The sequence below is a fragment of the Thalassophryne amazonica genome, chromosome 10, assembly GCF_902500255.1.
Source record: "Thalassophryne amazonica chromosome 10, fThaAma1.1, whole genome shotgun sequence".
In the NCBI taxonomy this organism is placed as follows: domain Eukaryota; kingdom Metazoa; phylum Chordata; class Actinopteri; order Batrachoidiformes; family Batrachoididae; genus Thalassophryne; species Thalassophryne amazonica.
Genome location: NC_047112.1, coordinates 36381541 through 36400249, shown reverse-complemented (window position 1 = coordinate 36400249; position 18709 = coordinate 36381541). Strand labels below are relative to the sequence as shown.

General features: G+C 42.1%; 2 protein-coding genes across 2 annotated transcripts in view; one reads left to right on the top strand and one right to left on the bottom strand.

The window, feature by feature from the left end:
* Positions 1–10678, top strand: part of shc2 (SHC (Src homology 2 domain containing) transforming protein 2) — a 45005-nt gene extending 34327 nt beyond the window's left edge. Inside the window, exons 10-13 of the mRNA XM_034179798.1 lie at positions 3562–3741; positions 5334–5689; positions 6037–6188; positions 9904–10678. Of these exons, the coding sequence (XP_034035689.1) occupies positions 3562–3741; positions 5334–5689; positions 6037–6165 (665 nt within the window). The 3' untranslated portion in view covers positions 6166–6188; positions 9904–10678. The remainder of the gene's footprint in view (positions 1–3561; positions 3742–5333; positions 5690–6036; positions 6189–9903) is intronic.
* A 4451-nt stretch (positions 10679–15129) lies between these two features.
* The window catches only part of ankrd24 (ankyrin repeat domain 24), a 50905-nt gene continuing 47325 nt past the window's right edge, over positions 15130–18709 (bottom strand). Inside the window, exon 22 of the mRNA XM_034179797.1 lies at positions 15130–15929. Coding sequence (XP_034035688.1) covers positions 15861–15929 — 69 coding nt within the window. The 3' untranslated portion in view covers positions 15130–15860. The remainder of the gene's footprint in view (positions 15930–18709) is intronic.

Genomic DNA, 18709 nt, shown 5'->3' with positions numbered 1-18709 from the left:
CCTATGCTGGAAAAAATGTCATTAAATGGCTGTGTGTGTGTGTGTGTGTGTGTGTGTGTGTGTGTGTGTGTGTGTGTGTGTGTGGATATTTTGTTAAATGTGCTCAAAGTCCCACAGTTCTACATCAAAATAAAGTACAGTTGTATTCAAAATAATAGCAGCGTGTTGAAAAAAGTGATAATTGCTGTTATTTTCATACACGCAAATGCATTGAGAACACATTCTATTCCAAATTAAAGCACGAATAAAAATGTGTTGAATTTGTTATTACTTTACATAAAGAGAAGAAAACGTAATATTAGTCTGTTCAAAAAATAGCAGTTTGCATTTTTCTTTACAAACTCACAAATATTCAAACTTCACAAACATTTACTGTATAAACTGAAAAATGCTTGAAGATTTATCTTCCCTGTAAATCCATCCATCCATTTTCTTCCGCTTTATCCGGAGTCGGGTCGCGGGGGCAGCAGCTCAAGCAAAGCCGCCCAGACCTCCCGATCCACACACACCTCCCCCAGCTCTTCCGGGGGAACCCCAAGGCGTTCCCAAGCCAGCTGAGAGACGTAGTCCCTCCAGCGTGTCCTGGGTCTTCCCCAGGACACGCTTGTACTCGTGATCTCGTTCTGACCATAGGTGAGGATCAGAATGTAGATCAATCGGTAAATCGAGAGCTTTGCCCCCCTACTCAGCTCTCTCTTCACCACGACGGTCCGATACAGCGACCGCATCACTGCAGACACTGCACCGATCCGTCTATCGATCTCACGCTCCATCCGTCCCTCACTCGTGAACAAGACCCCGACATACTTAAACTCCTCCACTTGAGGCAAGGACACTCCACCGACCTGAAGAGGGCAAAGCACCTTTTTCCGGTTGAAAACCATGGCCTCGGATTTGGAGGTGCTGATTTTCATCCCGGACGCTTCACACTCGGCTGCAAACCACCCCAGTGCATACTGAAGTTCCTGATTTGATGAAGCCAACAGAACCACATACTCCGCAAACAGCAGAGACGAGATTCTGTGGTTCCCAAACCAGACCCCCTCTACACCTTGGCTGCGCCTAGAAATTCTGTCCATAAAAATAATGAACAGAACCGATGACAAAGGGCAGCCCTGGCGGAGGCCAACGTGCACTGGAAACAGGTTTGACTTACTGCAATGCGAACCAAGCTCCTGCTGCGGTCGTACAGGGACCGGATAGCCCTTAGCAAAGGACCCCGGACCCCGTACTCCCGGAGCACTCCCCACAGGGTGCCCCAAGGGACACGGTCGAACGCCTTCTCCAGATCCACAAAACACATGTGGACTGGTTGGGCGAATGCCCATGAACCTTCGAGCACCCGATGGAGCGTGTAGAGCTGGTCCAGTGTGCCGCGACCAGGACAAAAACCACACTGGTCCTCCTGAATCCGAGGTTTGACCATCGGTCGAATTCTCCTCTCCAGTACTCTGGAATAGACCTTGCCGGGGAGGAGGAGGAGTGTGATCCCCGTATAGTAGGAACACACCCCGTATAGAGGGACCACCACCCCGGTCTGCCAATCCAGAGGCACTGTCCCCGATCGCCACGCGATGTTGCAGAGGCGTGTCAGCCAAGACAGTCCCACAACATCCAGAGACTTAAGGTACTCAGGACGGATTTCATCCACCCCAGGAGCCTTGCCACCGAGGAGCTTTCTAACCACCTCGGTGACTTCAGCCTGGGTAATGGATGAGTCCGCCTCTGAGTCCCCAGTCTCTGCTTCCTCTTCGGAAGACGTGACGATGGGATTGAGGAGATCCTCGAAGTACTCCTTCCACCGCCCGACAACATCCCCAGTCAGGGTCAACAGCTCCCCACCCGCACCGTAAACAGTGCTGGTGGAGAGCTGCTTCCGCCTCCTGAGGCGTCGGATGGTTTGCCAGAATCTCTTCGAGGCCGACTGATAGTCCTCCTCCATAGCCTCCCCGAACTCCTCCCAGACCCGAGTTTTTGCCTCTGCGACTGCACGGGCTGCGGCACGCTTGGCCTGCCGGTACCTGTCAGCTGCCTCTGGGGTCCCACCTACCAACAAAGATAAATAGGACTCCTTCTTCAGCTTGATGGCATCCCTTACTTCTGGTGTCCACCACCGGGTTCGGGGATTGCCGCCGAACCCTGTAAATCACTGAACTAATATTTAGTTGTATAACCACTGTTTCTGAGAACTGCTTCACATCTGTGTTTCATGGAGTTGACCAACTTTTGACACCTGTGAGCAGGTATTCCAGCTCAGGACCATTGGACTACATTCCACAGTTTCTCTGTATTTCTTGGTTTTTCCTCAGAAACAGCATTTTTGATGTCACTCCACAAGTTTTCTGTTGGATTCAGCTCCTGGGGATTGGGTTGGCCACTCCATAACATTAATCTTGTTGGTCTGAAACCAAGATGCTACTCACTTGCTGGTGTGTGTTGAGGGTCGGTGTCTTGTTGAAACACCCATTTCAAGGGACTTTCCTCTTCAGCATAAGGCTACATGACCTCTTCAAGCATTTTGATGTATTCAAACTGATCCATGATCTGTGGTATGTGATAAATAGGCCTGACACCATCCCCATATCATGATGTTTGCTCCACCAGGCTTCACTGTCTTTGTAGTGTACTGTGTACTGTGGAATTTAGTTTTTGAGGGTCATCTGGCAATCTGTCTCTGTCCAATTAAGGGCCAGAGGGGGACTGGAGCCTATCCCAGCAGTCATAGGGTGTGAGGCAGGCTACACCCCACAGGGCCACAGAGAGACAAACACATTCACACCTACGGTGAATTTAAAGCTACTAATTCACCTAACGTCCATGTTTATAGATGTGGGAGGAAGCCAGAGCACCCGGAGGGAATCCATGCAAACACGGAGACAACATGCAAACTCCACACAGAAAGGGCCCAGGTGGGAAGCGATCCCACAACCTTCTTGCTGTGAGGCAACAGTGCCAACCAGTAAGCCACTGTGCTGCTGGGGCATTTTTAATCGATACAGAATTTAAAATGATTGATGAAAAGGTTTATATGTCTCTTTTAAATTTCAGCATAAGCATGAAACTGATACTTTCAGGCCTGATCTGGAATAGAAACCAGTCAAATTTTGGGCTCGTTGGGATAAAGTTGGAAAGCAATCCATCACTTCTTCAGAGATGGAACTGAATTTCACAAAACAGGGAAAATAGTTTGGCCAACAACAACGATTAGGGAGTTGGGCCAGGGGGCGGGGCGGATCCAGGATTTTTAAAAATGTATTTATTGTGCTGCTCTTACTGGATTTTGCCAACAATCCTCCCTTAGATAGCTTTGCCATGACGTTCCATTAACTGTGCGGTGGCTGATCACAGATGTAGCTTTTAAATTTAGTTTGAGCCTCAGCATAGCTTTAAAATGTGGAACAGCTGAAATATTCATACCTCATGGTACCAGTCCGGTCAGCACTCTCAGTGGAATTTATTACCTGGATTATCATCAAATATTTCCTTTTCACAGTCATCTCGATACAAGGAGTCTTGCGTTACACATGCATCCAGAAATCACCCGTTCACTATGTTTCGCAGGTATGACGTCAGACGGCTACCTGTGTGCTGACGGACAGGTTCAGAGCAGCAGAGACTACGAGGAGCATCAGTACGTCAACACTCAGAGTCTGGACAATCTGGATTCACTGGTGCTGGGGACTGATGGACACAGAGGGGCCCGGGCCCCTGACAGTCCCAAGAAAGACCTCTTTGACATGAGTAGGTGATGACATGCGTCATACCAAAACCTGATCACAGATATAGTGCTGTGGTAAACATTTAATAAGCCTGAAACCTTTAAAGGAAATTAATGTAATGTTTATAAAAAATATTCAATAAAATAAGTTTTACACTCTGTCTGTAGAAAAACATCATTTCTTTTAGGTGGACAATATTTATTTCAAGAACTATTAGGGTGAGTTTTTGCAGTCATGTTGTTCATGATTGGTGGTCGGTGTGATATACGTATACTGAGTGGTACATCTACAAAAAAAAAAAAAAAAAATTGAGGTTTTCATCTGAATTAATTTGTTTCTTTAATTCAAAAAAGTAACTTTTTTGGAATAGGAATATGTTGATCAAAATTAAATGTTGCTTTAAACATTTGCACTGTAGCATAAATCCACAAATTTCCTTGAAAAATAAGAGTATTTATTTTATTTGCAATAACATAACACTCTAAATTAGTTCTGACAAGCTTGAATCTTACCACCCTTGGTGCACAAATACTGAAAATCTGCAATAAAATAAATTAAACAAAAACCAAACAAACAAAAGCACACCAAACAACAAAAACAAAAGCAAGCAAAAAAAACAAACAAACAAACAAACAAAAAACAACATAATAGCAATCTTTCCCCTCAGTACCGGGGAAAGAATATCTTTCCATCCATTTACTGCATGCAGCTGCCAGCTAGTTAAATTCACTGGTGAGTAACTGAATTTTAACAAAAGTTAAAATTGTTTGGGTTTTTTTTTTTTTTTGCTTGATCCTGTTGAGAAAATTGTCCATATCACACTATGGAGTTTTAATTTAACAACAATGTGACTATATTGCATCAGAAACACTATTTTACATCGTAGAATCACTTTCTGGTTTTGTGTTTGTGGAAGAAAAGAGTAATTTTACAGAGAAATATTTGAGAAATTAATCTTAAATCTGACTTATGGTGAATTCCACATATAGTTAACAAATTACAGTGATTAAACTACACTGTAAAAAATTCCCTTGCTCTTACGGAAAAATTCTGGCAGCTGTGGTTACAGGATAATTTTGTAATTAAAAAATTACAGAGAATATGGTTTCACATAAAACATGTAAATTTTATAGTGTAAACCTGTTGTAATTTTATTGTCTATTTAGAACATAAAATATCTGCAAAACAGTCACCTTGTGTTTAATTACCCTCAAAATGTAGTTTAAACAGACACATCACCTCTTTTTTCAAACCTTAAATATCAGTATTTTACTGTATTTGTGAAAATTCTCATCTGTAAAAATCTCACTGTATTGGACAGTTTTTGGTATTATGGTTTTCTGTGTTTAGCTACAGTCATTTGTAAAATATACAATGGAATATGATTATTTTAACATATTTGTACTGTTAAATTTACACTTCAGTTTGGTTTCGCATTTAACAGATTTTTTTTTTTTACAGTGTATTGCCATAATTTTCTTGAGTGTTGCTACATTTTTTTGCATCATTCTGCATGATAGAAATTTGACAACATAAATCAAAATTGATGTCAAGTAGGTGTGAACATTATTGTTAGACATATTGTTGCATTGACTGTGTGGCGATGTCCCACAGGGCCCTTTGAGGATGCTCTGAAACTCCACGAGGCCAGTGGAGGAGCTGTTGGGTCCAGCCCATCTGCTGCAGCTGGAGGTTGTGGTGCTCAGGCCAGAGGGGGAGGAGTCCGAGTCGTGGAGGACCAGTGGCCCAGCCCCCCACGCCGTAGAGCCCCTGTAGCTCCTAATGAGGAGCAGCTCCGTCGGGAGACCTGGTACCACAGCCGCATGAGCCGACGTGACGCAGAGAAACTGCTGGTTAGAGATGGAGATTTCCTGGTCCGGGAGAGCACGACCAACCCTGGACAGTATGTACTAACTGGCATGCACTGCGGCCTTCCCAAGCACCTGCTGCTCGTGGACCCTGAAGGCGTGGTGAGTCAGGCAGCAAGTCCAAATGCATTCAGCTCACATGGTAGCAAAATATCAAAGGTCAGAATAGTAATAATCAACAAGCAGAAGATATTTTTTTTATAATAATGCAGATGTCATGTGTGTGTAGCTGCATGCAAATGTACGGTGAATTAAAAGAAAAGCAATAAAAACTTTAAAAAGATGGGTTTTTTTTGGCATGCAGTCAATGGAATTTCTCATTGAGGATTCATTATTAATTTACTATCTGAAAATTAAAGCTGGTGCCCATCAGACAACGTTTATGAAGCATTTCTATATTTATGTGATGCACACAAATCACTTCCACCCTCATCTTGTTTTTCTTAAAGGTTCGAACCAAAGACATGTTATTTGAGAGCATAAGCCATCTGATCTCATACCATCTGAAGAACGAGCTGCCTATTGTCGCAGCAGAGAGCGAACTTCACCTTAAGCAGGTTGTCAGGAGGAAACAGTGAGCCGCTGAGGTCTGTGGGGAACGGTAAGCGTGCAGATTATTAATAAGTTAGCATACTTTGCATGAAAAAAGGATGGCTTCAAGGAAAAACAGCCGGTTGCTCATTTGGAGGTGTCATTCCCAGTCAGGGCTGAAACCACAGAAGGCCATTGCTTGAACCCACTGATCCATTACCCCTACCTCTAAGCCATTACCTCCTAATTCTGTGGTATGATAACCTTAAGCAAAAGTATCATGGTGTCATGTTATTGTAATTGCAGTTGTAAAATGTGTTAATTTGAAATGCCTGGGAAAACAAAACAAACACAAATGAACTTTTCCCATTGAACACAACTTTATTTTTAAACAACATACTATAGAATATTTAGAACATTAGTAAATGTGTTCAAATGAAATAAATAAATAAAAATATAGCAGTTAATTAAACTTTTACTTGATCTAGAGTTATTCTGTATATGTTATCAATCATGGCTATAATATTAATTGTTGGAGAAGTAAAAAAAAAAAAAAAAGAATTAATATTATAATTGTGGTACAAATTGTTTGACCAGTAGATGTCAGGACTACGGTATGCTGCTTGGGCAACACCAAACAGAGCAGCAAGAAGAAGATATTGGTATGACACATCAAGTCATGAACCTTTTAGGAAACCTTGGTGTCACAGCTTTGACACCAAGTGACACTTAAATGAGACACAGTTCAGTTTTGTCATATACGTGTAACTTTTTTTTTCCTTTGGCCAGCTTTCATTTTTATTACCAACCATAAAGCTGCGGCTGGTTGTTCCTGACTCTGTATCCTTCCCAGGTGCTACGAAGCCCTGATTAATGGCACAGTCTGCCTTGGTAACAAGGTTATTTATTTCACCAGTAATAGACTTGCTAACTCTGGTTACCATGAATTCGGCAGAGGAATGGGTGGTGCTCCTCACAAGCACATTTTGGCATGGTTGTCTGTGATTTTTGGGACCCCAAAAAATTCCCGTACAGCTGTCTTCATCTTTTTCGATTGGGGAGGGGGGCAGTTTGTGGGTTCATTCACCTACTACGCTGTACTTGACCTCAGGTAGCCCTGCACTTTCTGTCTTGATGAGTCATAACAAAACAACTCATATTATATGATGGACAATTTTAGTGGTTTCAAAAGCATGACCTGTTTTTTTTCTACATCATGTGTCATCTACGAGGTCTGCGATAAAAGTAACGGACCTTATTATTTTTTTCAAAAACCATATGGATTTGAATCACGTGTGATTACATCAGACATGCTTGAACCCTCGTGGGCATGCGAGAGTTTTTTCACGCCTGTCAGTTACGTCATTTGCCTGTGGGCAGTCTTTGAGTGAGGAGTGGCCCACCCTCTCGTCGTTTTTTCGTTGTTTAGGAATGGCTCAGCTTTGTTTGATCAAAATTTGTTCAAAAACTGTAAGGCACAACTGAGTGGACACCATTCGATAAATTCAGCTGGTTTTCGGTAAAAATTTTAACGGCTGATGAGAGATTTTGGTCTGTAGTGTCGCCGTAAGGACGGCCCACGGCGCCTGATGGCGACCTGCGCTTCGAGGCAGCAGCGTCTCACCGTTTCAAGTTGAAAACTTCCACATTTCAGGCTCTGTTGACCCAGTAAGTCGTCAGAGAACAGAGAATTTTCAGAAGAAGTCAGCATGAGGAGTTTATTTGGACATTCCATTGTTAATGGACATTTTGTAATGAAAGAACGTGCGGGCAGAGTCGCATGTCGGGCCGGACCTGACCGCGGGGGGTCGCGACAGGAAAAACACCTCCGTTGGAAACCTTAATGGGCAAGTTGGAACATGCCCAAGCTGTTAAACAATTTCTCAGTTACTCACTTTTTGAAAGCCATGAAAAGCCGCCTGAATTTTACAAATGGTTTTCAACACGGAAGTGTTTTTCCTGTCGCGGCGCACACAGATTTGCCGAGTCGTCACGGAAACGACTCAGCGAATTTGCGCGCACGTCTTTCATTACAAAATGTCCTTAAACAGTGGAATGTCCGCATAAAGTCCTCATGCCGGCCTCTTCTGAATCTTCTCTGTTCTCTCACGACGTCCTGGGTGAATTAAGCCTTAAATTAGGATGTTTTCAGGTCGAAACAGGCCGACGACGATGCCTGGAAGCGCTGCGCGACGTCCAGCTCCGTGGGAAGTCCTTACACCGACAGAAACACCCCATAATCTCTCATCAGCCGTTAAACTTTTCACCGAAAACCATCTTAATTTCTCGAATAGTGTCCACTCGGATATTCCTCACAGGTCCAGAAAAAAGGTTGATAAAGCAACGCGCGCCGTCCACAGCGGCTATTCAGACAAAGAGATTCCGACAGGCGGGGTGGAGCACTCCTCACTCAAGGCCTGCCCACAGGCGAATGACATCACCGACACGTGTGAAAAAACTCACGCATGCGCACGAGGGTTCAAGCATGTCTGACATAAAAACATATGAATCAAATCCATTTATTTTTTGAAAAAAATAAAAAGGACCGCTTTTTTCATCACAGACCTCGTATATAGTGTGCTTGCTTCCAAAGCAGAAGATTCCAAAGGTAGAAGACCACATGTGCCAATTCTCCATGTAGCGTTCTGTCAGGATTGGAATCTGGTGTAAAATGTGTCAAATCAACATGCAGCTCCATCTCCATATCTGATCTGCTGTGGTGATCCTGAGGGAGCCATTAATTATTTGTTAATTACAGGCATAAACAGACCTGTTGGGCTCTATGATACACAAGTTGATCACTATATTAATTTAGTATTTGAGCACAAATGATGTACGACACCGATATGTAATACATGCAAACAGCCACTCTGTCAGTCGGTAAGCTTGCTCACAGATCTGTAGTTTAATCTAACCTAACTGTTTAGATGCCCTTGACCTTTGGCCGATCTGGTCTGGAAATTCATCATCTGAAGACACTCACCCAAAGAATATACAGACCAAATTTGGTAAAAATCTGCTCACCCATTTCTGAGATATTTTGTACACAGTCACACACAAGCTATTACATTCCCCTGTGCTACCCTGCCATGCATTGCAAATAATTTTTAGATGTTGACATTTAAGGGTGATTCTTAAACTACAGGCACTTATGTCCTTTGATCATATTGTATGAAAAACAGAAAAAAGGCGAAATTTCACACTTTTATAGTTATCTTTACAATGAAAGTGTGTTAAGAAATTTGTTCTAGTAGTCTATGATGACTTTTTCACCTTTTTTCAGCATCATTATATGCAAATATTGCTGTTTTGTGCTTGTCCCACACCCAGACTTTTGATCTTCAATGATAAAAATGAATGGTAAAGAAATGTTTTTTCTAATGTTTTAAAATATCTCTGAATAAAATATCAGTAAAATAATCAAAACATAATTGGGGTATTCAATGTCATACAACTGTTGTGATTTTTTTAAACAAAATGTAGTTGTCCCACACTATTGCCGTAATTTCCACCACAACACTGTAATGTCCCTTTAAACAGTTTGTATGAAAGATTGTTTGGGTAGTTTCTATGGAGATAAACAGTGACATCAGAGCACATGTATATAGCGCCAAATCACAACAAACAGTTGCCCCAAGGTGCTTTATATTGTAAGGCAATGGTGTGGTGGAAATTACATTTACAAGGCCAATAGTGCCCGTAGTTAAAGAATCACCCATAAGTTTTTAAACACAATATATGCGTACATTGATTTCATATCTTTTTTTTTTTTTGCCAAATTTCAGAGCTGGATTCCTGAGGTGAATTCTCCTGTCTCCACGCAAATCACAGAAAGTAAAACTTTAAAACATATATAAGATGTTTATCTGGGACAAAGAATCCTACTGACACCTTCTTTCCATGGCTCTGTCTCACAAGGAGAGTGTGGTGTCAGACAGTTTGGACCTTCTCTGCCTCTTCTGCCTACCAGATAATCTCATCCTCATTTGTTAAAACTCCTCAGCATGCAGCTGTTAAGCTATAAAACCCACCAGACTCTATAGATTGACTGATGTCAGAAATTCAAGACACGACTGTTTGGAAAACATTTAATGCACAAAAACATCCTCCAATGCCTGTAACAGGGATGTGCTTCCAAACTACCACCACTCACCTGAGCAGTGACCCCCGGACCTGTGACGATCAATGAACAAATGATGGACAACACCAGAACAAAATGCTATCTGGTGAAGATAAAAGCAGGAACTCTGATTATGAATGGGGGAACTGTCCATAGAGACATGAGCAGAAACATCAAACTCACTGGGATTTGAGACTGTTGCCACCTGTTCACAGGTCTGCAATACCCGACTGAGATGGCACAACGGCTACACACTGAACAGATTCCCCTTTGATTTGATTTGAAATCATGCTTCATGGGGTTTTTATGCACATAACTTGTGGAGTTTCACTTTCTTTTCTTGGCAATACCTTAAAGTAGAAAGACCAGTGTTCACCTTTACCAAAAATATCAGTAGTTTGTGTTGTGTTTCATTAAAGCGGAACTCTGGGATTTTTCAATGTGGGCCCTGTTTTCATTTTGATTCAAGACCACCCCTGCCCATTCTCCATGTTATATTGGAGGTGTATCAGCAAGAGCATCCGGTGTATAGCGTGTGCCAAAAACCAACATCTAACTCCTTACTAGATCTGCTGTGGCAATCTCAAGGCAGAAGCCGAAACAACTTACTGTATAATACCTATAACCAGAGATGATGCTGGATTCTATGGAGAAAAATGGTTGCCGCTCTCGTAAACATGCATGTATACCTCCTTAGGGATCCTTGCCATACTACCAAAAATTTCTAATGATATTTTTGTCTCTTCAGTGGTGTCAAGAAGCATTTTGACGTTCTTGGCTTGCTTCATAGACTTACACTGTGTGCCAATTTAGCCTGTGGCAGTGTTAGCGTTCTGACTCGATACTAGGGATAGACCAATCAGCTAATTATTGACCTGGCCGATAATCACCGATGCCCGGCCGATAATTGGTCTATCCCTACAGAGCACCCAGAGGGATTATTGGCCGATTACAATCATCTACCCAACCGATTATCGGTCTATCCATACAGAGCACCCAGAGGGATTATTGGCCGATATCAATCATCTACCCAACCGATTATTGGTCTATCCCTACAGAGCACCCAGAGGGCTTATCAGTCGAAGCAGGTTATCAGCCCAGCCGATTATCGGTCTATCCCTGTAGACTTGATATTGAACAGATTATCATCTTTTTCATCTTTGCGAAAGGTTGAGCCCCAAAACATCCATAAATAGGGTGCAGGATGAAAAATCCCAGAGTTTCTCTTTAAGGAGTGGTTTGAGTAGAGGTTGTATGTTCTTTGTACTCCTGTGAAATTGTACTCAAAATACTACATCAGAACTACTCTGCATTCAAACATATAGTACTTCCATGCCTGTGTTTCCTCAGCCCTTAACGTCAGTGCCTTAACAACTACAGACAGGCATTTATGTCTGAGAAGACAAGAAACAAAGTGTATATATAATGTGCATTTACGCTCTTTGCAAAAGACTAGTTTTCTTGCCATGCCAATGAACGACAGAACAAACTTCAGGTTGATGATACTTGTCAACAGTAATGTAAGCTGCTCTGGTTTTAAGTAGAATAATGTTTAATATTGCCTTATTGTGTCATGACTGTCATTATTTGTGCATCCTGCACAACAGTCGTCATGTTGTTTAAATCCTTCATTTAATCTTTTGTCTGAGAAACAAGCCTTTGCGCACCACAATGCTAGCTGTCTTGACAGATTGGGGATATGTACAGTGGCCAATAGGGACCAAAACACTTCCAAATTAAGATAACACTAGCAAATGCTGAAAACACCAGTACAAAAAACATGCATTCATTCAACAACAAGTAACTGCATCTGAAAAACAGCACTTGTACCAATATAATTTGATAGTGTGGCTGCTGCAATTCCACACAATGCACCCAAAAAATTCCAAGACACAACAAGGGTATGAGCAACACAAAAAGAGGGTTTTGCTCAAAGGACATAATGACTTCTACATGGGCGCAATTTAGTGGGGGATAGGGGGGACATGTCCCCCACCTTTTCAACCAGGGGGGACAGAATATGGTATGTCCCCCCCACCTTCTGACATATATGTGTGTACTTGAAACATGCTATGTCAGTCTTATGTGCAAACCATGTCAGAATAGTATCTTTGTTTCTGCAAGTTTGTATTTTTAGCAGCATTGACTTGTTTACAACACCCGTTTCTTGTTTGTCACATTCTGAATTTTCTGGGACTGCATTTGCCCAGATTTGAAACCAAAAATAGTTGCCTCTAGGGACTAGTGTCTACACATAAGTATCAATGGACCATATGCTAATTTACTAAATTCTGAAAGTTAGAAAAGGAAATCAGAAGAGCTATCTGGGTCCTCAGAAAGCCCAATTATTGCTGATCTCCAAAATCAGTCTATGCAAGCAAAATTATGTTCAGTATGAGTGTTGTCATTAGTGCCACTTCGAAAATTAAATTCATAAGTAATTTATCCTAAAGTTATGATCTGTTGTTTTTTCAAACTTATGCAAAAACAAATCTTGAGAAAAAAATACAGTATGCGATAGTTAATAATTATTAAGAGTCTGATCTTTCATATTTATGAATACATTTTACCACATTGCAGTTGTTTTTTTAATGAAAACTCAACCTATCATTCTTTTTGAGTTATACACATGTGGTGATACCTTATTTACACCAGGATGTTAATAAAATCAATCCTGGCTATTCTCAGAATAAAGTACTTTTAGCCACAGTTTCAAATTGCATAAGTCAAATGGTGTCCACTTTATGGTCTTCTCAAAACATTAAAATTACTGTTCTGGATGCTCAAAATGCATCTGAGCTTATCTAGATACCGTTGGCTTCTGGGGGCTGAAAGCGGCCCCAGGCCCTCGGCCAATGGGCTTTGGCCCTGCGGACCTCGCACTTAGTCCCCCCCAGTTTCTAGTTCTAAATTGCGCCCTTGGACTTCTACTGTTCAATGCACTGCAAATAAAATTATAAAACACATAAATATAGCGATCTTAAGAGGATAATCATCAATAAAGTAATTACTACGGGGGCTGGGAAGTGCAAAAACACTTTTACAAATGGCAGAACACTTTTACAAGAAGTCCCGAAACAAATTTATCAATGGCTGATTTTGAAGGAGAATGTACCAAATGCCAACTGTGATGGAAGGGGAATGTACCAAATGCCAACTGTGATGGAAGGGGAATGTACCAAATGACTGATTCTGACAGAAAGGGAATGTACCAAATGCCCAACGTGGCGGAAGGGGAATGTACCAAATGACTGATTCTGACAGAAAGGGAATGTACCAAATGCCCAACGTGGCGGAAGGGGAATGTACCAAATGACAGATTCTGACAGAAAGGGAACGTACCAAATGCCCAACGTGACGGAAGGGGAATGTACCAAATGACAGATTCTGACAGAAAGGGAACGTACCAAATGCCAAACGTGATGGAAAGGGAATGTCTGTCATTTGGTACATTCACCTTCTGTCAGAATCTGTCATTTGTAAGTTTGTTTTGGGACTTGTACATGTGTTGTGCATTTTGTAATTTGGATTTGCGCATCCCAGCCACCGTAAATTACTCAGCTTTGCCGACCAGGTAGAGAAAAAAAGCAGAGCTCTGCAAAGCTCTTTTTGTCTTGTTAGTACTTGTGTTGTGTTGTAGACGGTGTTGCCAAAGTTACTTTTTTGGTTACTTTATGCAGTTACTTTATTAGTAGCTGCTGACAATTTGAAACTAATAAGTAATGTAACTAATAAGGTAACTAGTAATCTAACTTGGTTACCCTTAACACTGAGTAATCAGAAAAGTAACTAATCACAAAAGTAACTATTAGTTACATTTCTGAGTACTCAATCTTGAAAATAACCAAGTTAGATTACGCCTTACTTTACTAGTTATATTCAGCAGCTGCTAATGACGTAACTCTATCAAGTAACTGTAAAAAGTAAATAATAAAGTAACTTTTCAAAGTAACTGTGGCAACACTGGTTGCCGAACTTTGCAGGTTGTCTTTGTTTTTGGGTGTGTTACATGAATTTGCAGTAAACTTCTGTGCCGCATGTTATATTAGTTTGTGGTCTCTGATAGCGTGTTCTTCAATTTGCAAGATTTTTTTTGTTGTTTTTCTTTTTTTGATGGAACAACCTGCTGCTGAATTAATGCAAGGTCTTTTGTTTGTTTATTTTGTATTTGTAAGCGTTTCTGCATTTGTTAATGTGGTCTTAATTCGGAAGTGTTGTGGCCTCTATTGGCCGCTGGAGATTTGAACTTCAAATTAAATCCTTTATTGGTCCTGACTCAGGAAATACATCACTTTATTGATTTTGCTATTTCTCATCTGTCTCTGCACGTCAGCGACTTGTTGTGTTGTTGTGGTCTGTGGCTGCACTGAGTGGAACGCTACCATCTCCTTTTGGTCAAATTCAGCTCTTTTAATTTGTACTTTCAGTGAGTCCTCCTGGTTTGGATTAGTGTGATATATTAGTAACATATCTGTCGTCAGGTCTGCTGCTCTAAACCTCAACTATTATCAACACACAGACACAGTGCTGCGGTTACTGTTTTGGTAAAAACTGATCACGCAGATTTATTCAGATGTCCTCTTGCTTTCTCAGGAATATCTTTTGTTCCTTCTTTGATTAATCTTTGCTGCTTTTTGTCAATAAATCTCAATCAAATGAGGGTGCACGTCTGTTGGTATTTCTAATTTGTGCATTTTTTTATGTGGCAGCAAATGCAGCTGTCCAACATTCTGCGGGCACATGCTCCAGCCAAATTAAGACTTCAGATGTCTATGACCTAAAAATAGATGAGAAGGATTGCGTGGAAGCTGCAGCTCTGAAAACCTTATTGTGTGTTCAACCAGTTCAAGAACTGATTTATAAAGTACAGGATGAACAGTACAACAATTTGTTTGATTTCTTTTTATTATAACAATATTATATAAAACTGGTAGGACCGTCACACCACTCATGCACCACATTCTATCCTCTAATTTACCACATTGTGTTCATGTTCACTTCCTGCTCCTCACAGACTGGCATTACTTTTAAAGGCACTCTGCAGATCTCCTATGTTAATACTTTGATATTAGCCGAACTGAACGGCCACATTCTCACTCCCGTGGTTATGCATCCCAGAAGAACGGCGTCTGTAACCGTGACTATCCAGCTTGTGGAGCTCACGGTTGTCATTTGATTTCGGTTTGATGATGTTACGGGGTGGGTTTGTACCATATCATATGTGCTCTACACAAATGCAAAGAATTACCAAAGTACTGTAAATCAAAGGTCGTGATGAGTAAAAATATGTTTTGGACACTGAAAATTAAGCCATATTTAAAAGAACACCACGGCAAAATGACAATAATTTCAATACACCACAGCCACCCTCGTGGACACTTTTTCAAAGTAAGGACAAGGTCCTAATACATGACTTTCCAGGATGCACATCCATTAAAGTGACAACGGGGCTTAATCTGTTTTGAGGGTTGCATTGTACACATGCAGCTCTGGTTTCCTACGGATCCCTCATACTTGGCCTTGTTAAATCTGGACTCAGTGACACTGAATGTGCTGGAGCTACATGCTGACCTGTACGTGGACCAGAGGTGCAGATATTCAGAGTGACAGAGGCAATAAGGCTCAGTGTTCTTGCTTTGTCATTCTCAGGATCTGGAGTAACAGAGTCTGCACCTCTTCATCCATACGTCCCTGGTGGGGAACACAATGAAACAAAAGAGCCATTGCAGCACAAAAACTCAAGCATGTTTTGCCACCAGTGTGTGGGAGCAAAACAGTTTAAACAGGTCATCAGCAAAACCCTCACATCTGATCTCAAACAGGAAGAGGACAAGTGACTGGAAAAGCCCACAAGGAATCCATGTCAACCTTTGTGAAACATAGAAAGTACATTTGCTGACTTTGCACTGGCTTAATAATATCATATCGAGGAGGGAGATCATCCTATATGGTTTGAACCAGATTAGATTAGATAGAACTTTATTGATCCCTTGGGAAGACTCCCTAAGGGAAATTGAGGTTCTAGCAGCATTGTATAGCAGCACACAGAGTATCAAAAGTGAAAAAAAGAAATACAGTTTGGAAATACGTGGTCTATTAGAAAAGAAACCGACCTTTTTATTTTTTTCAAAAACTATATGGATTTGAATCATGTGCGATTACATCAGACAAGCTTGAACCCTCGTGGGCATGCGTGAGTTTTTTCACGCCTGTCGGTTGCGTCATTCGCCTGTGGGCAGGCTTTGTGTGAGGAGTGGTCCACCCCTCCCGTCTATTTTTTCATTGCTTAGGAATGGCTCAGAGACTGCCGCTTTGCTTGATCAAAATTTTTTCAGAAACTGTAAGGCACATCCGAGTGGACACCATTTGAGAAATTCAGCTGGTTTCCGGTGAAAATATTAAGGGCTGATGAGAGATTATGGAGTGTTACTGTCGCTTTAAGAACAACCCACGGAGCCGGACGGCGCGCCGCGCTCCGAGCCGCCGTCGTCAGCCTGTTTCGAGCTGAAAACTTCCAAATTTAAGCCTCTGTTGACCCAGGACGTCATGAGAGAACAGAGAAGTTTCAGAAGAGGTTGGGATCAGCAGTTTATCTGGACATTCCACTGTTAAAGTAGATTTTGTAATGAAAGATGTGCGGACGGATTGGCGCGTTGGCAGGCAGCCGCTCATGGCCCGGCGCCACAGAGAAACACCTCTGTGTTGATAACCATTCGTAAAATTCAGGCGGCTTTCGATGGTTTTCAGTCGAGCGAGTATCCGAGAAACTGTTTAACAGCTGGGCATGTTCAAACTTGTCCCGTAACGCTTTCAACGGAGGTGTTTCTCTGTGGCGCCGGGCCATGAGCGGCTGCCTGCCGACGCGCAAATCCGTCTGCACATCTTTCATTACAAAATCTCCTTTAACAGTGGAATGTCCGGATAAACTGCTGATCCCGACCTCTTCTGAAACTTCTCTGTTCTCTCACGACGTCCTGGGTCAACAGAGGCTTAAATTTGACCGTGGCTCGGAGCGCGGCGCACCCTCCGGCTCCGTGGGTTGTCCTTAAAGCGACAGTAACACTCCATAATCTCTCATCAGCCCTTAAAATTTTCACCAAAAACCAGCCGAATTTCTCGAATGGTGTCCACTCGGATGTGCCTTACAGTTTCTGAAAAAATTTTGATCAAGCAAAGCGGCAGTCTCTGACCCATTCCTAAACAATGAAAAAATAGACGGGAGGGGTGGACCACTCCTCACTCAAAGCCTGCCCACAGGCGAATGACGCAACTGACAGGTGTGAAAAAACTCTCGCATGCCCACGAGGGTTCAAGCTTGTCTGATGTAATCGCACGTGATTCAAATCCATATAGTTTTTGAAAAAAATAATAAGGTCGGATACTTTTCTAATAGACCTCGTATAAATATAAATACATTATAAATACCAGACATACAGATCAATACTGGTTTACTGCCTACTACTGTTCCTCTCATTCCCAACCTCTGTCTTCTTGTTGCTCCTCCTCCCCCTGAGTGAGGAGTTGTACAGTCTGATGGCTTGAGGGACAAAGGACTTTTTCAGTCTGTTGGTCCTGCACTTGGGAAGGAGTAGTCTGTGGCTGAAGAGGCTCCTCTGGTTGCTGATGGTGGTGTGCAGAGGATGACTGGCATCATCACGATAAGTACACACCTGGTTCCAGACTTCTCAAGGTCTGCACAGCAGAGAAGTGGGGAGATCAATCTTCAGCTCTGACATGGCTGCTTAATATGATTATCAAACAGGTCTCCCAACAACAACCACGAGTGACAATTCACCACAGGTAAGGATAAAGCAAAAATGTTATAATCAGTTCTGGATCTGACTGTTAGTGTCTGTCCTACAGTGGATCTGGATATTGCATGATTCACCTAAGTTAAGCAAATCCACAAAACCTGTAGACAGGTTGCATGTAGGGTTCTGGTTTGAGGAGGTGCACAGATCTGCAGAAGCAATGCTACTATGAATATGTACTTTTACAACACCAAAATTGGCATTTTGTTATTTTGTGCCAGGGCAGAGTGGTTATGATAACATGTAAAACAGAGCGTTATGGTAGGAAAATGGCCAAATGCACCTCTTCAAACCATAACTGTTTCCACTGCAGGGGTACCCAAGTTAGTCCTCGAGATCTACCTTCCTGACACTCTTAGTTGTCTCCCTGCTCCAACACACCTGAATCTAATGAAAGACTCGTTAGCATGCTTTTAATGAGCCTTTCATTGGATTCAGGTGTGTTGGAGCAGGGAGACAACTAAGAGTGTCAGGAAGGTAGATCTCGAGGACTAACTTGGACACCCCTGTTCTAGAGCAAAGTCACTCCTAATAAACTGGCACCTGTGGAGAGCTTATGAGGTCACTGGACAGATGTGTTTGGTGATTCTGTTAATCATTCCAGGAGAACAAAGGCTGAAGTCTTTATGGTCTTGATGCTTCTTGACTTCATGCACCGTT